Source organism: Onychostoma macrolepis, chromosome 22, assembly GCF_012432095.1.
Source record: "Onychostoma macrolepis isolate SWU-2019 chromosome 22, ASM1243209v1, whole genome shotgun sequence".
Classification (NCBI taxonomy): domain Eukaryota; kingdom Metazoa; phylum Chordata; class Actinopteri; order Cypriniformes; family Cyprinidae; genus Onychostoma; species Onychostoma macrolepis.
The window spans coordinates 6,166,370-6,188,301 of record NC_081176.1 but is presented as its reverse complement, the minus strand read 5'-3'; the positions used below and the strand labels follow the sequence as shown (position 1 = coordinate 6,188,301).

At 35.4% G+C, this 21,932-nt stretch overlaps 1 protein-coding gene and 1 long non-coding RNA gene across 2 annotated transcripts; both read left to right on the top strand.

Annotated features, from left to right (window-relative positions):
* Positions 1-344: 344 nt before the first annotated feature.
* On the top strand, positions 345-21,416 carry LOC131530228 (uncharacterized). The gene is made up of 4 exons (XM_058760380.1): positions 345-357; positions 2,591-2,926; positions 20,841-21,134; positions 21,253-21,416. The coding sequence occupies exons 1-4, from the start codon at positions 345-347 to the stop codon at positions 21,414-21,416; spliced, it is 807 nt and encodes a 268-aa protein (XP_058616363.1).
* Positions 14,126-15,271, top strand: LOC131530695 (uncharacterized). The gene is made up of 3 exons (XR_009268455.1): positions 14,126-14,232; positions 14,313-14,529; positions 14,617-15,271. It is a non-coding gene; the product is annotated as an uncharacterized LOC131530695 (long non-coding RNA).
* Positions 21,417-21,932: the final 516 nt, after the last annotated feature.

Below are 21,932 nucleotides of genomic sequence, written 5' to 3'. Positions count from 1 at the left end.
TGACAGTGAAAGGGTTGTCTGCACTGCCTACGAAAAGTGATGCATTATTTGTAATCCAAATTGTTTACAAAATGTAGAATATGATGAAATATAGTATTCACCATAACTCACTTTGAAAAAAATCCACAACTTATCATCGCAAGATGAACAGAATTCCAAAAAGTCTCAATGTCATGTTCACCGTTGAAGTCATCAGGGGGCGCTTTGAGGTCATTGACTGTAATGAATCACACCATAAGGGAAAAGCAAGACCGCTGGACTGAAAACACAGTAAAAAAATAAAATAATAATAATCACAATGTCACTTACCTGCCAGCTTGAAAACCCCTTTCCTGTGTAGATCCATGACTACCACAGGTGGGTAAAATCCACAATTGACACAAGAGTAAGTGTAATCTGTGTCAGTCAAAGCCTCAAAGTGGCAATAGGCATGAAATATGACATCCCTGGATGGGAACTTCTCTCTTCTCAACCCCTCCAATGAATCCACAACTCTTGACACAGACACATGGTTCTAAAGTGTGAAGCAAACACAAATAAGTCTGAGAGTAGACCGTGAGAGATCATGTTCTTGTTGCTTAACGATGGAAACTTCAAAATAACTAAGAGCTAAACTCTGCAGGACACCGGCCCTCCAGGACTGAAGTTGCCCATCCCTGGTCACATTCAACCCCGTCACAAATATATATATGTCTCATTGTTTAGGGGTTGTAAACTTGTGACAGGGTTGAGTTATTTACTTTTTTTATTAATACTTTTAATTAAAAATATATAAAATAGTCATGGTTTCAGTAAATATATACTTACCAAAATCATGACAACTCATATTTTTGTTATAAATTGCATTTTTGATGTAATATGTCCACTTAAACTTTGACAAGCATCATACATCAGAAATTGCACCCACATTTGCAGCAGAACGACAATGTTGGGCATGCAGATGTGTTGACCCAGAAACAAGGGGACAATATAAGAGAGAAACAAAACCAAAAATTTAAATTGAAGGCAGTGTATCCCTTTAAATGTGTTACAGTCTTCAACCCCATCACACCATGTGACATTAATATTTTTGGAAAAATATAGGGATATCCCTAAAAATATAGGGAAGACGATTAAGAATGAAAGCAGTTCTTGCTGATCTGTTAAGGACTAAATCAATAAAACTGTGGTTAAACTTCTAAATTAAAAATATTTTTTTACAAAAATAAAGAGACCATAGACACACAATTTGTGTATTTTTAGCTTCAGTCCTATAAAAAATGTGAAAATTATGATAAATGTTCATTTTTTAATCATTAAATTGTTATGAGGGACACATGAGCAGTAGGTCGATGTTTGTTTTATAACAAGTTCTGTGTAAAATCCTTTTTAAACCCCTTTAAATCCCATTTTGTACGTATGGTAAAGGAGTGTGAGGAACTGCAGATACATTTGACATAATTTGATATGATGCTTTTTGAGCTTCATAAGGACTGTATATAGCCTAAGCTATATGTGAACCAAAAAGAAAGTCTAATTAAGTGACGAAGAGAAATAATAATGCATTTCAAACATCTAAGATCAAACTAAAAGACAGTCATGTAAGATTTTTAGAATATCTCATCAGATATAATTACTTTAAAATGTCTAATTTAATTCAACATTTAATTAACAAAAATATCAGATATTATTGTCATTTTTGCAATCATTTAATGCAGAAATTAAATAGACCTAGTTGATGTTTTGCATGTCACGTGACCATTAAGGACATCGATAGAAAGCAGTCACCGTCTCACTATTTCAACATTTTTTTGGCATTACATCATATGAAGTCAGCACACACTTGGACTCATTTCAAACCATGATCACTAGTTTTTTCCACTCATCCCAAATGAGCCTATGTTGGGATATTCAAGAAAAGCAACAGAAAATGAAACATTGTTTGCAGTTTCTATATCTTCCAATAAAGAATTAATGGTCGTTTTTGTTCAGAGTTTGACTTCTTAAATTGTTTTTCAAACATTATTTTTGATGGATTTGGCACTTTATTTCACTGTTCTGTAAGTCAGACTGTGAGGTTCACAAATTGCACGACAGGATGTTTCTAAAAACAGGACAGGAAGAAGATGCCCTGGTCACTCTCCTGCACAAGCTTTTTGTCCTCCCAACAGATCCAACCACGTTTCTTAAGAAATCAAACCACAGCAGGTTTCAGTTTCAATCAGTAGCGGAACTATATATACTATGAGTCAGTAGAACATTTATAACTATAGATAAAATGCATTCAGTTTGTGTGTGTGTGTGTGTGTGTGTGTGTGAATTAGGAGGGTCAAACGCTATCATGGGTGGATTCATAATTCATTTACCAGAGGAACAGCTTGAGTGTTTTTCACAGATAGTCTTACTAGATTAGACTTTTTACTGAACAACTGAAGAAAATGTTTCACGTGTTTGTTTTGTTCTGTTTGTGTTTGCAGGGTCTGATGTGTAAGTTGTGAACACATTTGTATGGCTTACATTGTGCATCAGTTCACATTTAAACATTACAAAACTGTCTTCAGGCTTTATAAACCAACAGAAGACCTAATCTGTTCCTGTTCTTGTTTTTCAGGTGTGTTTGGTGCTGAAACAAATGAAATACAGTCAGTGTCTGTAATAGAGGGAGATTCTGTCACGCTAAACACTGATGTTACTGAAATACGGAAAAATGATGACATACTGTGGAAATTTGGAGCTGAAAAATCTCTCATAGCTAAAATCAATCGAGAGGCTGGGATCTCCTCCATATCTGATGGTCCTGATGGGAGATTCAGAGACAGACTGAAGCTGAACAATCAAACTGGATCTCTGACCATCATAAACATCACAACTAAACATGCTGGACTTTATGAAGTAAAGATAGTTGCAGCTAAACTGTCATCAAAAACATTCAATGTTTCTGTCTACGGTGAGTCCTAGAAATATTTTTCAGTTTTTCTCACATTTAATTTTAATAAACACCTATTTTACACAAGAAAACATATTGGACCCATTTGAATTCTAAACAGAATGCTGTATTTTAAAGCGCGGTAGAAGAGATCAAACAGTTAGTCATCTATTACATCGACCCGCATATATTACATGTTTTTCAATCTGTATTACTGAAAATTATCACTGTTCTTTTTTCTCTAATAGTATCAGTTTTATACCCATATGCCAATTTACCAGGCTGCAATGTAAACTAAACGCTATTGGTTATTTCCTATTTATTTATTTATTTAAAAAAAAGGGGGGAATTCCACTCAGCTATCTTCCTGTTTCATTGGAAATTACTTCAACACACTCTTCAACACAATCCTATTTTATCATTGCTTTGTTCCCCCCAGAAGTCCAAATCCATTGGTGTGATTCTACTGAAGCTGTGATCCGATTGGTTGTCTCTGCTCTGGTGGGCGTGGCTATTGTTGCTGTTCTGCTTTATGACATCAAGTGCACAAGATGAGGAGACAAGAAACAGATTTGAATTTTAATCTGTTTTAATCTGTAAAAATGGAAAGTTTATTAAAAAATCACTGTTTGAGGAAAAACATATAATGAGGCAAAAGTACAATATCATTTATTATGTAGGAGAAAGCCTTAGTGGCCTTAGTGGTTTCCCCTGTTGCCACAACTTCCTTTTTTATTATTAATAATACCTTGTGCCAGTTACCAAGAAGTGACAGTTTTGTTCTCTCGAATACATGGGATGGACTATAGACTGTAAAAAAAAAAAAAAAAAATGTCTATAGAAAAATTATACCAAAATATCCCAGTGACGATTGACAGCATGGTGTCCCGATCAAGTTTTTTTTGTGCCCCCGATCCAATCAAAGTCATTGAATATTGATTATCTGTCCCGATCCGATACTTGTATTTTACTAGTGCTTGGTGCACACTTAAAGTACATTCAAGATACATTCAAGTTATTAAATTCAAATGTAGGCTACATAGACGAACAGAGAGTTTCTCAGATGTGTCCAACAGCCCGGTTTAAATAGGCCTACTCAGGACACCGTCAAATTATGCTTTTAGCCACTACTTTTCTTGCCGTTTTGCCACTGCTTTTTGCGTTTAGCCTTTTTGCCACCACTGCTTTTTAGCGCTCTTTGAGCGTGCTCTGGCTTACACGCAGCTGCTCCTCTAAAACCATGAGGAGAAATGCCACCTAGTCTCGTCAAACTTTACTATTTTATTTATTTTACTTTAGTTTCTTTTTCTTTTCTGCTGATATCTTCGTGTTCTGAGTTAAGTTTTGCCACAACGCCGTGTCTCCGAGTTCACCTCGAGTTTGTGACCGCCTCAAAACTTCAACCAGCCCACAACTTCACATCTTCAGCCAACAACCATTGGCCTCCCAAAACATCACTTCATCACAGCCAATCAGCAACCTCAGGAAACCCCCTTTCTGCAAAGATGCCAACAAGTGGAATCCCTTAACACAAAGGCAACGCACGTATCTCCAACCTCCAGATTCTAGCTGAACTGGTGAATTTAATATAAATTTTAACCTCATTGAGGAACTCAATAAAAGTGATTGACGGTTGTTCATGTCTATGCAGTTGCACATATCGCTATAAACATGGGATTTCACATTTTCATTCTCTTAAACTCATTCTTTCCTTCTCTCTTCCTGCAACTTGTGTGAATGTGTGAGTGCGTGTTTATGTGTTAGATTAATTTATATTGTCTTAGATTTATTCAATAAAGTCTTATTTACATTGAAAAGAGAAGTATTTTGTGTTTCGTGCTTACAAGTTAATGTCTTAATCTGCCGATCTTGTTACTGTGCTTATTAATAGTGTTTTCACTATATTTTGGATTTCAATATACAGTGCAGATTTGATGTTATACGGCTCGTTCAATGACTCGCTGCCGACACAGTGATCAGCCGTGAAACAGTGATTCTGTTCAAATTCCCTATTAAAACATGAATGATTCCCTTTGAGCTAAATTGACCTTGTTTCCCTTACAGAGGTCAATTGGCCAGATGTTTTCGGTCACAGCTGACAGTGTTTCTGAGTGTTTCTGTTTTCGGCTACATCTGAGGGTGTTTAAAAAAAATGTGAAAGAAGCTTTACGTCTGTTTATATACAACTCTTTGACTTTCAATGACGTATCTAAAAAAAATTTTTTTCACTTCTTTGCAGACAGTAAGTTAAATGATACATTTTAAAAAAACTATATCATTGTATAAAAACACTGTATGTGATTATTTATTGATATTTTTGAACTCAGCAGCATCAGACTAGGTAATATTAGGTCTGTTTTGCAAATCAGGAGAATTTTTTAAACTGAAGGGCTGAAACAATAAATAAAATAATAATTAAATGATTGTTTGGCTGATTAAGTATATTACTCTTGTTTCAAAAGTGCTTTTATCTTGTGCTTTTATTTGTGTGTGTGTGTGTGTGTGTGTTTTCATTTAAAGTTGATGAATGCGGTATTCAGTCAAGGTCAAAAGGTCAAACATTATAACATTAATCATAATGTGATATGAATGGATTTTAATCCAGGGCTTTCGAGCAGTGTTTGTTTGTATTGTTTTCAATAGTTCTGTTAGTGATGTAGTAATGGTGTAAAGACAGTCCTGGATGTCTCTGTTGAACAGATGAAGCTCCATCTACTGGATGAACATGTTATTTCACTAACAGCTGTCTCGCTTTGACATTTTGTAGTGTAAAATCCTTAAAATGTTATATGCAAGATATATCTATATTACTCTATGCCGCTTTTGTACAATATTAAACATGATTTAATATATTCTTTAAATTCTTATGCCTCATTTTTGCTCAACATATTCAGCTCTATACATTTACATTGTTGATGTAATCTTTATTCTGTTAGTCTTGACAAATAAAATCCATATACAGTTTTGTGTGGTCAAGTTCGCTGCATGAATAATGACATATAAACTATTTTTCAGAATATGATGTATTGTGAATCAAGACTAATATAACCACTGAGAATCGCAGATCTATACACAATATACCACTGACAATAACATAAAAATATAAAACAAAACTGTAAAAGCCCTTTCATACCAAAAAGTGTAATGAATAAACTTCAGGCTGAAGGAAAAGTAGATTCACGTCTGTACAGTAGAACGCAGGAGAAGAAGGTTCAACACTCTTCAGCAATAAAAAACAATGAAGCACAATTGTTAGTTTGTCTGAAGTCATTTTTGCTTATTAGTATGGTTGAACTGGATCATCAAAGGTCAGCAGCAAAGACATCGGTTAATAAAATGAGATTAGATACATTTGTGTTATTTAACATTTAATTACTGCAGAATTAATTTGAATTCATTTTGATGAATACTAATTTTTTTTTTTTTTTTTTTTTTTGTGAGTGGGATGAATTAATGCACATTCACATTTAGTCTAGAACTACAGTAACATTATGTTCACACAGTGCACACAACTCCTGCACTTCAGATTTCTCCCAACATGGGGACAGGATACTTATCAGTCAATAAATGAGAAAACAAAGTAACTGGAGTTACTTTTTTGAAAAGTAACTCAGATATTTTCTTGTAAAAGTAATCTGATTACGTAACTCGCGTTAATTGTAATGCATTACCCACAACACTGATCACTAGAAGCTTCTGTGAAAACCTCTGAATATTATTCAGTGATCTGTGTTTTTGATCAGAAAATATCAACAGACTTCATTAAATAGCAGCTAAGTTTGGTTAAATGTCTTTAATGTGTAGTAAAGGGGAATTAATTCCTCATTGTTTCCAGAGATGGATTCATTGGTCATTGGTCTCCTCCCAGTGACATCCTCTCTTCTCTTCTGCTTACTTGCTTAGTTTGGCCTGTTTGCCCCTGCTGGTAGATGTTGAAACTACACTTATCTAAGAAAACAAGGCAAACTTTAGCCTGATGAAATAAAAGCATTAGCTAGCAACATATAAAACTACAAATATTTCATTATATTATATTTTACCAGTGACTGATACTTATTTTGGATGCTTTATGGTGATGTTGTCCAGCAACATATGACTCTCCTAATGCACATGATGCTGCTTTAGGGCCCCTTTATAACTGAATATGAAAACGTATTCTGTTATGACCGCTCTCTCACACTGTGATGATATTTTAGTCCTTCAAACCCTGATACACTGGCTCTGACAATAATCATTTTGTTCATTTGAAGGTTTGTATAATAATTAATATACGCTGCTCTTACTTAATGCACTTGTTGAATATGTCCATGCAATTAAAACTATTCTGAAAACTGTTGCTATGGCGATAGAGACCTTTGCCTGTTCAGTTCATTGGCATGAGGCTCCACTCATGCGCCATTCAAGCTACTTTGACAGAAGTCAGATCTCAGGCAATTGCAAAGATAGTTGGAAAGTTTTGAATGGGTAGGCACCTACCATATGTAGATTACCTCCATCTAGCTGGATGCTGCATCTCAGACTATTTCAATGCTGACTAAATTTAAAACGCCTATCCACCATGACCCAAAAACATGTTTTGGTGGCAGTGACTGTTTCCCAGTTATTTTTTATTATGGATGTGCACACTTTATTTATCTTTTGGACTATTGAACAAAAACACCCACCTACTGCAATAATAACGCTTGGAAAAGCCAGGACAAGTTTTAATATAACTGATTGGATTCGTCTGAAGGGTGAGTAAAACACAGACTAATTTTCATTTTTGGGTGAACTGACCCTTTAACATGTCAGTTAAGGTTCAGATTTTATGCTTATATAGTACGTGGTAATCAATGACAATATATATACAAATATATTGGAGTGGCTGTCAATAAATCTGTGTACCTTTTGTATGCAGTTTTTGCAGTTTTTTATTTTAATTTTATTTTTTTTTATAGATTTTATATATTTTATAGACTTAATAGACACATTTTTTCACTTAAGTTTTTTAAAGTGTTCACTGAAACAACTACTTTAGATTCACTCACTGATTAATTTCAATATAACACCAGTTGTGAGTATTCAAAGAAAAGCCAAAAGTGTTTTATGCACAAATTACAAATAATGAGATTATTATAAAAATGTGTATACATTTGGGTTCTTTTCTCAAAGCTTTTTTTAAACTTCTACTGCCATCTGGTGTTCATTAAACCATTATTATTCAGTGTGGTTCCATAACCATATTCGGTGAATAGTTGAATGACATCTGATTTTGTAGTCCATTTCATCTTCAGAGTAGTTTGTGATTACATCTAACAAAAAGAGAATAATTTTAGTTTTTAGGGTGTTTTTCTCAACTGTATCTGGTCAGATTCAATCTACTCTAAAGATCTGTAATATGAACATTAGTATGAACATTTCACAAAGTTTTACTTATTTATTTTTATATTGTAACAATACAACAACTGATAAGCATGCCCACTATAGGACAGAAATGCTTAGTTTTTAAGATCAAATGCTAATTTAAGTGCTTCGGCATGAATACAAATCACTCCAAATTCACATTTACACATTCAGATATGATTCACTTCTACATTCACATCCGATTCACTTCAGAACATATCTTTTGGATAACATTTAACTTCACTTACTTAATACAGTAGAAAAAAGGTACTACATTCACAATTTAAAAGTAAAATAATAAAAAGCTTAACTTAGATGAGTAGTTGGTTAGTTTCAACAACACAAGTGTCAGATGCATTGATGGTCAAAGATGTTTCTGAATCGTCTCACAGTCTGATGAATTTCTACACATGAGGAGAAGGTCATCTGACTTCAAAGCTGAACATGAACATTAAGCTGATTTTGGTGTTAATTATTACATAAAACAGCACATACAATGGATAGAGAAATACTGTTGTGGTAAAATATATATTATAAAAGCCATATATGATCTTTCTGACTACTACTAAGCTACCAGAGTCAAACTGCTAATAGAGGTGTGAAGCATATAAAATGGGTTTTATCAGTACATTTCCCAGTTAATCTAAAACCAAAGGACACGGTTCATTTCTTACTTTCTCTGGACGGATTCTAGAGGCTCAAAAAGACATAAATACGTTCTGTTGTTGTAGCTGGAGCTCAAATGTTGAAGATGTGTTGCTCATTTACTACATCAGAGACTTCACTAGAGTCACAGATTCATTCACTCCGTTTCCTGTGGAATCAGTCAGAAAATACAGAGACAATAACTAATTAAAAAGAGAAGATTAACTGATCTGGATGTACTCATACATGAGATGTCAAAACTAAGATACAACATATGAAGTCATTCAACACACTACCAGTAGCACATTTGACTCATTTGATAGGTTCAATATAGTTTATGCACTTTTCTCACATATGAACATGATATTTATTAGATTTGGGAACTGTTCATTTACATTCATTTACACTACATTTGAAATACGAATGAATCAACAGAATGAAGCCACATCGCACTCATCAGATCATGATATTGTTTTAAAGTAAAATCTTACCATTCATTTCCTCCTCCTCTGATACCATCGCCACTTCATTTGTAGCAGCACATAAAAATGAAATATCAAAGTACCAGTCACTTTATATTGTTGCCACGGTATATATTGTCATTCTGCTCAGCCCTTTGAAATTTCAAACGAAACATCATTCAGATGCTGTTTTATCAGATTGAAATAGACAAAGACAGTTTGTGGTGTTTCAGAAGAAGAAAGGTAGTATTTTTGCTTTATTTACAGAGTGCCGATCTAAATTAAATCTGAAGTAAATGCCAATGAAGGTGAGGCAGCAACAGAACAGTGTTTATTTCACAGTGTAGTCCAATTGGAGGTTTTAAAGGTGCCATAGAATGCATTGATACAATATTTTAAATTGTTCTCTGATATCTACATAGAAGGTATGTGGCTTAGGTAAGGGCAGGGCAAAAATTCTCCAGAAACGGTTTTACATTTCCATTTACAACCCTAGGATTTCTCCCTAGAAAGAAATGGTCTGTTATTGGCTTATTTGGAAGGGTCGTGAATAATAATGTTAAGCTCTGCTCTGATTGGCTGTTTCACAGTACTGCTCATTTCAGTAGCTCACAGCAGGAAGGAAACACAGGGAAAATATATATTTCAATACTTTCTCACGCAGTTATATCATTGGGTAATTATACTGTAAATAAAATGCGGTCATCAGGGAGCCGTTATTAATATGCTGGGCATTGAAACTGCTTTCGAATGCACGATCGCTTTTTAGTTTCACTTTCACTTTTGAGATTTACGATCGCACGTACTCTGTTTATACTATGGAATGGCAGTAACCACACATTTTACAAGATCAGATGCTTGTCAGTGGTGCTCAGGATCTGTAAATCATTCTCCATCATCCTCAGTCATCTCTCCTTACTCTGTTTATGTGGTAAGTGAAATCTTATGCACTGTAATGTAACAGGCTACCGATAGCAAGGAGCTAACCATGTCCCTTTAGTGGCTTACGTTATTTTAATACAACGCGTTGTTTGCTTTGTGTGCCCTTCTGAATACAGACACCAACCCTGCACTTCACATCCCCCGCACAGCCTGGAACATAACATTTATTTCCATGATCTGCCATTTTCGCTGTTGTCCTCGCTTGTTTCTTCACAATACCTGCAGAACTTCTGATGGTTCGGCTGGCGGCTGGCCTAGAACAAGGGCGCGTATATGCAAATGTTGGGGGCGTAACTATTAGTTATCCCGACTGTTACGTCACGGTGTTATATTCTGATTCACCTATTTTTCAGTGGTCTTTTGCATTCACGAGATTTACATAAGAAGGAGGAAACAATGGTGTTTGAGGCTCACGGTATGTCATTTCCATGTACAGAACTGTTAATATTAGGGGTGTCAACGTTAACCTTATCAAACGATTAATTTGCGTAAAAAAAAAAAAAGTACATTTTATTAACAAAAATTGTAAAAAAAATGTACGCAAATTAATCATTTGATAAGGTTTGACCCCAACTTGCCGTCATCGCAGCGCGGAAGGTTATCTATCATTGTGTGATGAGGGTACAGCAAACCAGTATTGCCATATTTGAATTGTTGGGCTATTTTGAAAATACAGTCGTGGGAAAAATTACAGAGCCGTGGGTTGCGTCTTTTTGGGCTACTTTTATAATGTACCACGGCCGCCCAAGGTGTATATAGACAAATAAAAAATAAAATAGATCCTTTTACTAATGTGTATTATACTTGGAATGTATACCTGGCAACTTAAGAACGGAGAGGCGGTTGTAGCATCACAAATAACGTGAGTTTTAGCCAGAGCAGCAGAAATAAACATGACAACAGCCAGATTATATAAGATAATAAACTCACGATTACAATAGGATATTTGTATGTGATTTTCTTGAGTTCAATGTGTACATCTGAAATGCTAATTTGTGCTGCGATATAAAAGGCTATAAACAGCATATTTTAACAACAGTAAATTCCACATGTGATCGCAAAAGGAAGTCATTACAAACACTCGATGATGGTTTGAAGTGAGTTCTGAGTAAAAGTGTACTATTAATCTCATAAATTGTCTTTATGAGATTAATAGTAGCATGATGCTAATATTAGCTCTAATGCACCTGCAGAACAGGTCCAATTCTTCTTCATAATGCATTTTGTCATAATACTTCATGTAAGGTCGCAAGAAAATGTTTTGTTGTATTAGAAATACTTTTGATAATAGTTGGGTAAATGTATACTGGGATTGAAGCGATGTGGCTTGGTAAACATTTTATTGCCAGTATAAAGACTGATAATGGCTGAATAAACACAAAAGAATAATGATAAAAGAATAATAAGGATTATGTCTCATACCTGGCATAAGTGTGAAAGGTTCTGTTTCCTTAAACTAGTTTGTCATGCATTTCTTTATTTCAACACATTTACAGGTAAATCCTAGTATTTTAAATTTGTGATTAATCATGATTAATCCATGACTGTGATTAACACCATTACATTTTTAAATCGATTGACAGCACTAGTTATTATTCAACTATGCCAAGGTAAATACAGTTTTCCATTCTATGGTACCTTTAAAACTTTAATTTTTAAGAATTCTAAAGAATGAAATTAACTACAGAACAAACTCTGAATGGAGTCTGGACATTAAACAGTTTGATCTAAATTACCTGCAGAAAAAAACAATGTATGAGGAAGAACTGTGATCATTATTACACTGACCGGTGAGACTCACCTCTGGCAAAAACATCAAAAATCTTGTTTTTGGACTTTTGAGCGCTTCTGTTGATCTTCATTTTATAGAGTCCAGTGTCTTCTGTTCTGAAGTTTGTGATGGTCAGTGATCCAGTCTGCTCGTCCAGCTTCAGTCTGTCTCTGAATCTCCCATCAAGAACATCACCATATGTAGCGATCTCTCCGGTCCCTTCTTTGATTTCAGCTATGAGAGTTTTATCTCCAAACACCCACCGTATCTGATCGTTTTTCTGTATTTTAGAGTCAGTGTGTAGTGTAACATCATCTCCCTTCTTCACTGGCACATACTCCGCTATATGTCAGAGCAGCACATAGAAACAGAGAAATGAGGAGATTATAACAACAAGTCGTAAAGCTTCCCACTGTTATACGGTAGGGGGCGCTATTATGCATCTTCTGAAATAGTACAGTATCTCTGGATCCAAAAACAAGCGAAGAAGCAGAAACTAGTAGTAGAAGCATTGTTTATGCACATGTAAGATAAAGCAATCATCAAACAGTATTATTCAAAAGCATATAAACCAAAACTGCCTAACATTACCAAATCAAATGTCAAATCCACAAAGAAGTATATAACTGTGCAAGATTTAGGAGTATTGATGGACTCAATATACTTAATCTGTTTTGATCATGGTTCTGAAATGTAATTTTCTCACCTTACTTTCAATTGTTTTTGTCAATGAAACTTATCCACATTTAAGTTTTCAAAAAAGATTTCCTGAAGTGAGAATAAAATGATTTTTGTTGTTGTTGTTGTTGTTGTTGTTGTTTAAACCATTACAAATTTTGTGATGGTGTCTATTGTTTTTTTCAACATTACATATTATTACAAATGCTTGCAAAGGGCGCCAAAGGCCTGGTCATTGCTGCTGTTGTTTAATAGGCTATTGACTAAACATTTAATTCAAATATCCACTTCATCTTTCATTTTTGGCCACCTTTTTGCTATAGATGACACAGCCTCTATAATTTCTTCAACAAAAACCACATCACAACCCTTACAAAAATTAACCATGGTTTTCGTAATAAAACTGCTTAATTTTCTTTTGCAAGATTTCTGAATGCTTGAGACCATAAAATCAGTCAGACAACTGTATTACTGCCGTAGGTAACTGTCTAGAGCTACAATTGTACTTTGTAAATAATACAATTTATTTATTTATTTAGTCTACATTTATATTTTATTAAAGTTCTATTTTGACTCCTATGGTAGGTGTTTTTTTTTTCTTACTTCCGTAATATTTGAGGGAGGGGCACAACAATAAAATCCTGCTTAGGGCACCCATTTGGCCAGCAGCGGCCCTGATAAAAATGTCTCCACAATCTGCTTTTGAAGAAATATCGTTGTATCTTGCTACAGCACATATTCTATCAGCTGCAGTTTTGGCACCGCCATATCAATATACTGTACAGTGCCACTCATTCAGGTTTAAAACAACTTTTGAGTGAGTAAATGAAGGTATAAAAATAAATTATTTGCCTATTTTAATTCTTGGGTGAATTATTCCTTTAATTTTAATAAAACACCAAACACTAAGAGAAAAATTACTGAAAAACTTTAATACAGTCGCTTTAATAGGAATCAATCTATATAGTGTTTTATTTTTATATTTGTTGATTCAGTTTATTGAATGCTCCTGCTAAATACACCTATTGTACCTGAAAATAAAGCACTGTTTATTTTATTTGTATATTGTGTGTATTTGTAATGTGTATCTTTGTTCTCATTTTTTAATAACAAAGATAAAATAATGACAAAGATTTTTATCTTCACCCACCTTGGCCTAAACATCCGCCATGCTTTTTATATTTTGTTACCTTGAAAGGCTTTGTCTTTATAAAAGGGAAATTAGTTTGGCTGTAATGCTCAAACGGCTTGCAATATAGAAAAGCCAACATGAATTGTGATGCCCCTAGCTGAGTGATAATGTTAATGTAACTTTCTGCTTTAATATTTCCTTCTGGAGAAGCCTGAACATTTTGTATTTGACTTGTAGCCATAAACAGACATCCAGTATCCACAGACCTAGATACTGCATTGTGAAGAGCCAATGTCAAGGTCCAGCACTCTGAAAGGTTGGTGCCAGTTTTCCTAAAACTTTTCAGAATCGTACTTGTCACTTTATAATGGTCTGTGGTATTTTCTCTTATGCTAGTTTACAATTATATGAAATACCTGAAACGAGGGTAATTAACCAGACACACCTGAACCAAATGAACACAATCAAACAAGGAAGAAACTGGGTCACAGGGAGGGAGCACATGGGGAGAAATGCTCCGTTCAGCGGTCAGTTCGTGTCAGCAGCGGGTTGTAATACCTAGAAGCCAACAGTCTTTACTCGTGTGTCTGTCTACATCAGCTGGATTAATGACGTAAGTGCATTTAACTAGCTCTTATCGTCCTTATAATAAACTAATTATGAGTTTACTTAAGAAATATCTTATCTTATTTCATTTCAGATCATTGGATAAAAAAAAATAGGAAAAAAAAAAAGCTGAGAAGATGAAAGACAAACATCTTCCATTTACCCACTTTTAACATCAGTAATGGGCAGAAAATATGTTAAATAACTGACTGCTTTTGAGTCATTTAATCTAGTTTGATCAAAAATTAAAATCAGTGGAGCACTTAATTATTGAGAGGGAACTAAATTGTTCATATTTTAGTCATATTAACAAATGACATTTCACAGGCAAAAAAAGTCCATTGTCAATTTGTCCTCTGCGTGCTGCCAACACAGCACTGAACCACCAAGGCATGGATGTTTCAAGACCGCTGAATGTGTCCTGTGGTATCTGGCACAAAGATGTTACCAGCAGATCCTTCAAGTCCTGTAGGTTTTAAGGTGGAGTGGCCATGGATTGAACCTGTTGGTCCAGCACATCCAACTGGAAGAATGTATAGTCTGCCCCGACCCAGATTCCACTCTGCAATATATGTTCGATCATGCTCATTTCCCAAAATGGCTTAATTATAGAGAACAAAGTCAACAGTTATGTTGTTTCTAGACCGTTTGGGATGATCACATCCTGAGCAAATGGTGACCAACTGTAGAATGGAAGCGGGTGTGGGACACCATGAACCATCTCAGACAAAGGGGTGTCAGAACTTAATTAACATACAGACCACAGCTGTAATAACAGGAGCAACTGTAACTGTATGAAAGGTTTGAGTTTGGGATGTTCGGGGTTCACTGCAACTCCGTTGAACCCAAGGTACAACATGTACTTTGTCACTGCTATGCTGCAATAAACATCTTCATCAAGATCTTCAAAGTCCTCATCACTTTTTCTTACACAACAGATGCTCAATCGAAGAGAAATCTGGGGAATTTGGAGGCCAGGGTAACACCTTAAACTCTTCTTCATGTTCTTCAAACCATTCCTGAACAATGTGTGCAGAGTGGGAGGGTGCATTATGCTGCTGAAAGAGGCCACTTCCACTGGGGAATGCCGTTGCCATGAAGGTGGTGTACCTGCAAATACATTGAATCTTTTGTACAAGGTCTCTTTGCTATTGGAGATCTGTAGTTGATTAACATCTCTGATGGTGAGAGATCCCGTCTGGTTTTCCAAATGTAGTCTCTCTCATGTATTTACCATCAAAACTGTACGTGATCTCATGAAACTTTATGTTCATTTGAGCTAGAGTGTCAGGATTTGTAGGTCCAAATGTCCACTGTATCAGATCATGTTTGTGTGCATCAGTAACACCAGTGTATAGAGTAACAAAATTCTTTCTTGTTTTCCAACCCTGCAAAAATCACATCTGGAACACAAACAGGAACAGTTATTTGACAATTTTGGGAAAGGAAAAGAAGTTGGCATGAACCAAATATGCATGCAATTATGGATGTACAGGAGATTACAAGTGATTTTGCACTTGTCTGGATTGTTACCAAATTACAGTTCATGAATTTAAAGTAAAAATCCAGCACATACAATATATATTTTTGTGTCTACAGTGGATTTCCGATTACTTAATAAGAATATAATTTTCTTGAGGTTTATACAAACTGCCTGTCATATAATCATTGGCGTCACGTGACCAGTGAATTCACCTGAACTAAAGCGCCAACTAGTGTTCAAAACAGAAAATCACTGTAGGAAATTTTCAGATGTCCTGGGTCCAAGGTTATTAACGAAAAACAATTAAAACATATTTTAATAAAGTAATTGCCTAAAGAATTCTAGACATGTAAAAGAAAACTGACATAAAATTGCTAAAACTTTAACAAAAACTACAACAGTAAAAATGTTTACTGTTTTAATAAAATATTAATAACAACTGTAATAGTATATTAATAATACTAATAACACTGGCACATGCTTATTAAAATATTTTATTAAAAACAATCTCCAAAATATACAAACATAAATACATACAAACAGAGTGCAAAAGTGACAGACAAGTTTCAGCTATAGCTTCAGAAACAAAGTGCAGTAAATCATAAAACTATTGTGCTATAGACCCGTGTGTTTAACAACAGAATTTCAGCAGGTCACAATGAGCTTTAAATGCTGAATTGAGTGCTTCCATGTGCTTAATATTCACAAAGCATTTGTTGCAAAATTTTAGCAAGAAAGTGGAATGCTACAAGTAGATTACTTAGTGTGCAATTGCTTTCCTATGTTCACTGTTTTACTCGCTTTCGCTTTGAGGTAGAGGATGGAAATTGATGTTAGAGTAACTCATTTGGGAGGGCACAGTCCGCGAATGTCCCCCCTTGGTGCCGGCCCTGTGTTGGGATCCTCTCCGATCATGAGGGCTTCCTTCATCTGCACTAATACAACAAAGGCCTTTAATTTACAGCTACAGAAACTAATAATATCACACGATTAAATGCTAATTTTGCAAATAAACGTGTTTTCTGCTGAATTTGATCTGTAGTTTATAATCTCCAGAGTCTGTGGTGCTGGTGTTTGTGATGGTCAGAGATCCAGTCAGATGATCCAGCTCTAGTCTGTCTCTGAATCTCTCTTTACAGTGAACATCTTCACAGATTTTAGTCTGATCTTATCTCCAGTGATTTCAGCGATGTGAGTTTCATTAAAATACCACGTCATCATATTATTTGGGTTTTTTACTTCAGGAGTGTCTAAAGTGACAGATTCTCCCTCCCTCCCTTCATTTCAGCATATATATATATATATATATATATATATTTCAATGAATTCAAATCATTAAGCTTTATTTTACCATGAAATACTATAGGAAGATTTACATACTATTCAATATTTTTAGCATGTCCACTAGTTCCTTTCAAACATTATCAGTGTTAAATAAGAAAAACATGTTTTCCTCCATTAAGAACAGTTAAAGAAGCCTTATGAGCAATTATATAACTATAATACATTGAAAGTGTATATGTGTGTGAACCAGGAGGGTCAAACTTGGGGGGAGGATTCACACAGGTTGAGTGTTTTCTAGTGCATTGTCTTATTAGATCAGACACTGAACAACTGAAGGAAATGTTTGACATGCTTGTTTTGTTCTGTCTGTGGCATCTGATTGGTAAGTCATACATCATACATATTTTTAATAAGCTGGGATGATTTTCATTTGCTGTTCTTCAGAAAAATCAAATTAAACATATTATTATGAAATCTACTTTGGTTACAATTCTGAGCTGTTTCACATGTTTCTAGACATTTTCTAGTAATTTTCTTAATTCTAAGTCTTAATCTATCTTAATTTTAAATATTCATAACAGCAATTCAAATAATATTTGCATTTGTCCCATATGTATTCTTTTCTGTCTTTATTACTTAATTTGTGTTATATGAAACTTCATTATTTGTGGCTGGATTGGGCAAATGTCCAATGTACACTTAATTGTTACTTTGTAATAAGTATTTGTTGTATTGGTGTACCTTGTAAAGTGTCCTTGAGCCTGGGAAAGCCGCTATATAAATTAAACTTTTATTATTATTAAACTATTATTATTCAAATACATTTATTATTTAGCAGATCTTACATGACATGCAAATAGAAATCCTCTAAAGAAAACTGCAATAAAAATGAACAAAATACTTTGCAAACAAACAAGAGCCTTAATCTGTGTCAAATCTGGCCCTGTTTATTCTCCAGGTGTGTTTGATAAGTCAGTGTCAGTGATGGAGGGAGATTCGGTCACTTTACACACTGATGTTACTGAAATACATGAAAATGACGACATACTGTGGAAGTTTGGAGCTGAAAACTGTTTCTTTGCTGAAACGATCAGAGACGATGGAATCTCCACATATAACGGTCCTGATGGGAGACTCAGAAACAGACTGAAGCTGGACAAACAAACTGGATCTCTGACCATCACAAACATCACAACTGAAGATACTAGAGTTTATGAACTAGAGATTATTGGAGTGAAACTGTCATCGAGGAATTTCCATATTTCTGTCTATGATGAGTAGAGGTCATTTGTATTTAATGTTATTACATCACAAAAATGATTAATCAGATGACATTGTTATTAATAAACAGCAGTTCAGAGTATGAAAAGACAATGCAGAAAAGCTGAGCGGATGTGGCGGAAGACAAAACTTGAAATTCACTATAGCATCTATAAAGACAGCCTTCATGCTTTCAATGTGGAACTAGCCACAGCTAGACAGACCTTCTTCTCAAACCTCATAAACAGTAACTTAAACAACTCTCGCACTCTTTTTGCTACTGTGGAGAGACTGACGAACCCCCCAAGTCAGATTCCCAGTGAAATGCTCTCCGACAGTAAATGCAATGAGTTTACTTCCTTCTTTTCTGAGAAGATCAATAATATCAGAAAGGAGATTGGCATATCTACTTTTGCAGAGGTCACACAGATTCGACCGCAATTTCAAAAAGAAGTGACTATGTCTGTTTTTGAAGCAATTGATTGCAAAATATTGAAAGAAATAGTACAGCACCTTAAATCATCAACCTGCTATCTTGACACACTTCCCACATCTTTTTTCAAAAGTGTGCTTAACTGTTTAGAAGAAGATCTCTTAGAAGTGGTGAACGCCTCACTTCTTTCGGGGACTTTTCCAAACTCCCTGAAAACTGCAGTTGTTAAGCCCCTTCTGAAAAAGCACAATCTTGATAACACAATGTTGAACAACTATAGACCAATATCAAATCTTCCGTTCATAGGTAAGATTATTGAAAAGGTAGTTTTTAATCAGCTGAACAACCACTTAAACTTAAATGGATACCTGGACAATTTTCAATCTGGTTTCCGAGCACATCATAACACAGAGACAGCACTCATTAAGATAATAAATGATATTCGCTTCAATTCTGATTCAGGCAAAATATCAGTTCTGGTACTACTAGATCTTAGTGCTGCGTTTGACATTGTTGATCATAACATACTTCTAGGGAGACTGGAAAACTGGATCGGGCTTTCTGGGATGGTACTCAAATGGTTCAGGTCATACTTAGAAGGGAGAGGTTATTATGTGAGTATAGGAGAGCATAAGTCTAAGTGGACGTCCATGACATGCGGAGTCCCACAAGGCTCAATTCTTGCACCGCTCTTGTTTAGCCTGTATATGCTCCCACTAAGTCAAATAATGAGAAAGAACCAAATTGCCCATCACAGCTATGCTGATGATACGCAGATTTACCTAGCCTTATCTCCGAATGACTACAGCCCCATTGACTCCCTCTGCCAATGCATTGATGAAATAAACTGTTGGATGTCCCAGAACTTTCTTCAGTTAAATAAGGAGAAAACTGAAGTCATTGCATTTGGAAACAAAGATGAAGTTATCAAGGTGAATGCATACCTTGACTCTAGGGGTCAATCAACTAAAAACCAAGTCAAAAATCTTGGGGTGTTTCTGGAGACAGACCTTAGTTTTAGTAGTCATGTCAAAGCAGTAACTAAATCAGCATACTATCATCTCAAAAACATTGCAAGAATTAGATGTTTTGTTTCCAGTCAAGACTTGGAGAAACTGGTTCATGCCTTTATCACCAGCAGGGTGGATTATTGTAATGGTCTCCTCACTGGCCTTCCAAAGAAGACCATTAGACAGCTGCAGCTCATCCAGAACGCTGCTGCCAGGATTCTGACTAGAACCAGAAAATTTGAGCATATTACACCAGTCCTCAGGTCCTTACACTGGCTTCCAGTTACATTTAGGATTGATTTTAAAGTACTTTTACTCGTTTATAAATCTCTAAATGGCCTAGGACCTAAATACATTGGAGATATGCTCACTGAATGCAAAACCTAACAGACCACTCAGATCATTAGGATCGAGTCAGTTAGAAATACCAAGGGTTCACACAAAACAAGGGGAGTCTGCTTTTAGCTATTATGCTGCCCGCAGTTGGAACCAGCTTCCAGAAGAGATCAGATGTGCTAAAACATTAGCCACTTTTAAATCCAGACTCAAAACTCATCTGTTTAGCTGTGCATTTGTTGAATGAGCACTGTGCTACGTCCGAACTGATTGCACTATATATAATCACTTTCTATTCTTAAATGTTTTAAATTCTTTTAAAATCAATTTTTAAATCACTTTGTTTTTATTGTTGTGATTTTTATTATTTTTAATCTCTTATTGTTTTTAATGACTATTTCACTTCCTTTTATGTAAAGCACTTTGAATTACCATTGTGTATGAAATGTGCTATATAAATAAACTTGCCTTGCCTTGCCTTGCCTATTATCTATATTCTCTCATGTTTTCAGCTCATCTGCCTGTTCCTGTCATCAGCAGTAACTCTTCACAATGTTCTTCATCATCATCTTCATCATATTGTTCATTGTTGTGTTCAGTGGTGAATGTGAGTCATGTGACTCTCTCCTGGTACAAAGGAAACAGTTTATTGTCCAGCATCAGTGTGTCTGATCTCAGCATCAGTCTCTCTCTACCTCTGGAGGTGGAATATCAGGATAACAACACCTACAGCTGTGTGCTCAACAATCTCATCAGAAACCAGACGAGACATCTGGACATCAGTGAACTCTGTCACACATGTTCAGGTACAGTTTCTGTTTCACAAAATTGGGATAATTTTCGTTACGTTGACAGTAGTTTTTAAATTTCGAGTTCCTGACAGGGGAGAAACCACAGTTTTATATTACCATTGTTTTTCCTCAGAAGTCCCTGTCCATTGTTGTGGTTCTACTGAAGCTGTGGTCCGATTGGTCGTCTCTTCTTTAGTGGGCGTGGCTACTGTGGCTGTTCTGGTTTATGACATCATATCCACAATAGGAGACAAGAAACAGAATCATAAACATTGTGACATAAGTTTTAGTCTGTAAAAAATTAAATATATGCAAGGATTTAAATTTCAACATAGTTATCAATAAAATCAACAAGAGGCTTAAAGGAACACTCCACTTTTTTTGGAAATAGGCTCATTCTCCAACTCCCCCAGAGTTAATAAGTTGAGTTTTACCGTTTTTGAATCCATTCAGCCGATCTCCGGGTCTGGCGATAGCACTTTTAGCATAGCTTAGCATAGATCATTGAATCCTATTAGACCAGTAGCATCGCGTTCAAAAATGACCAAAGAGTTTCGACAGTTTTCCTATTTAAAACTTGACTCTTCTGTAGTTATATCGTGTACTAAGACCGGCGGAAAATGAAAAGTTGCGATTTTCTAGTCCGATTTTGCTAGAAACTATACTCTCATTCTGGCGTAATAATCAAGGAACTTTGCTGCCGTAACATGGCGCAGCAGGTGCAGTGATATTACGCAGTGCCTGAAAGTAGTCCCCAGCCAGGTACCTAGTTATAATATAGCTGGGGACTACTTTCAAGCGCTGCGTAATATC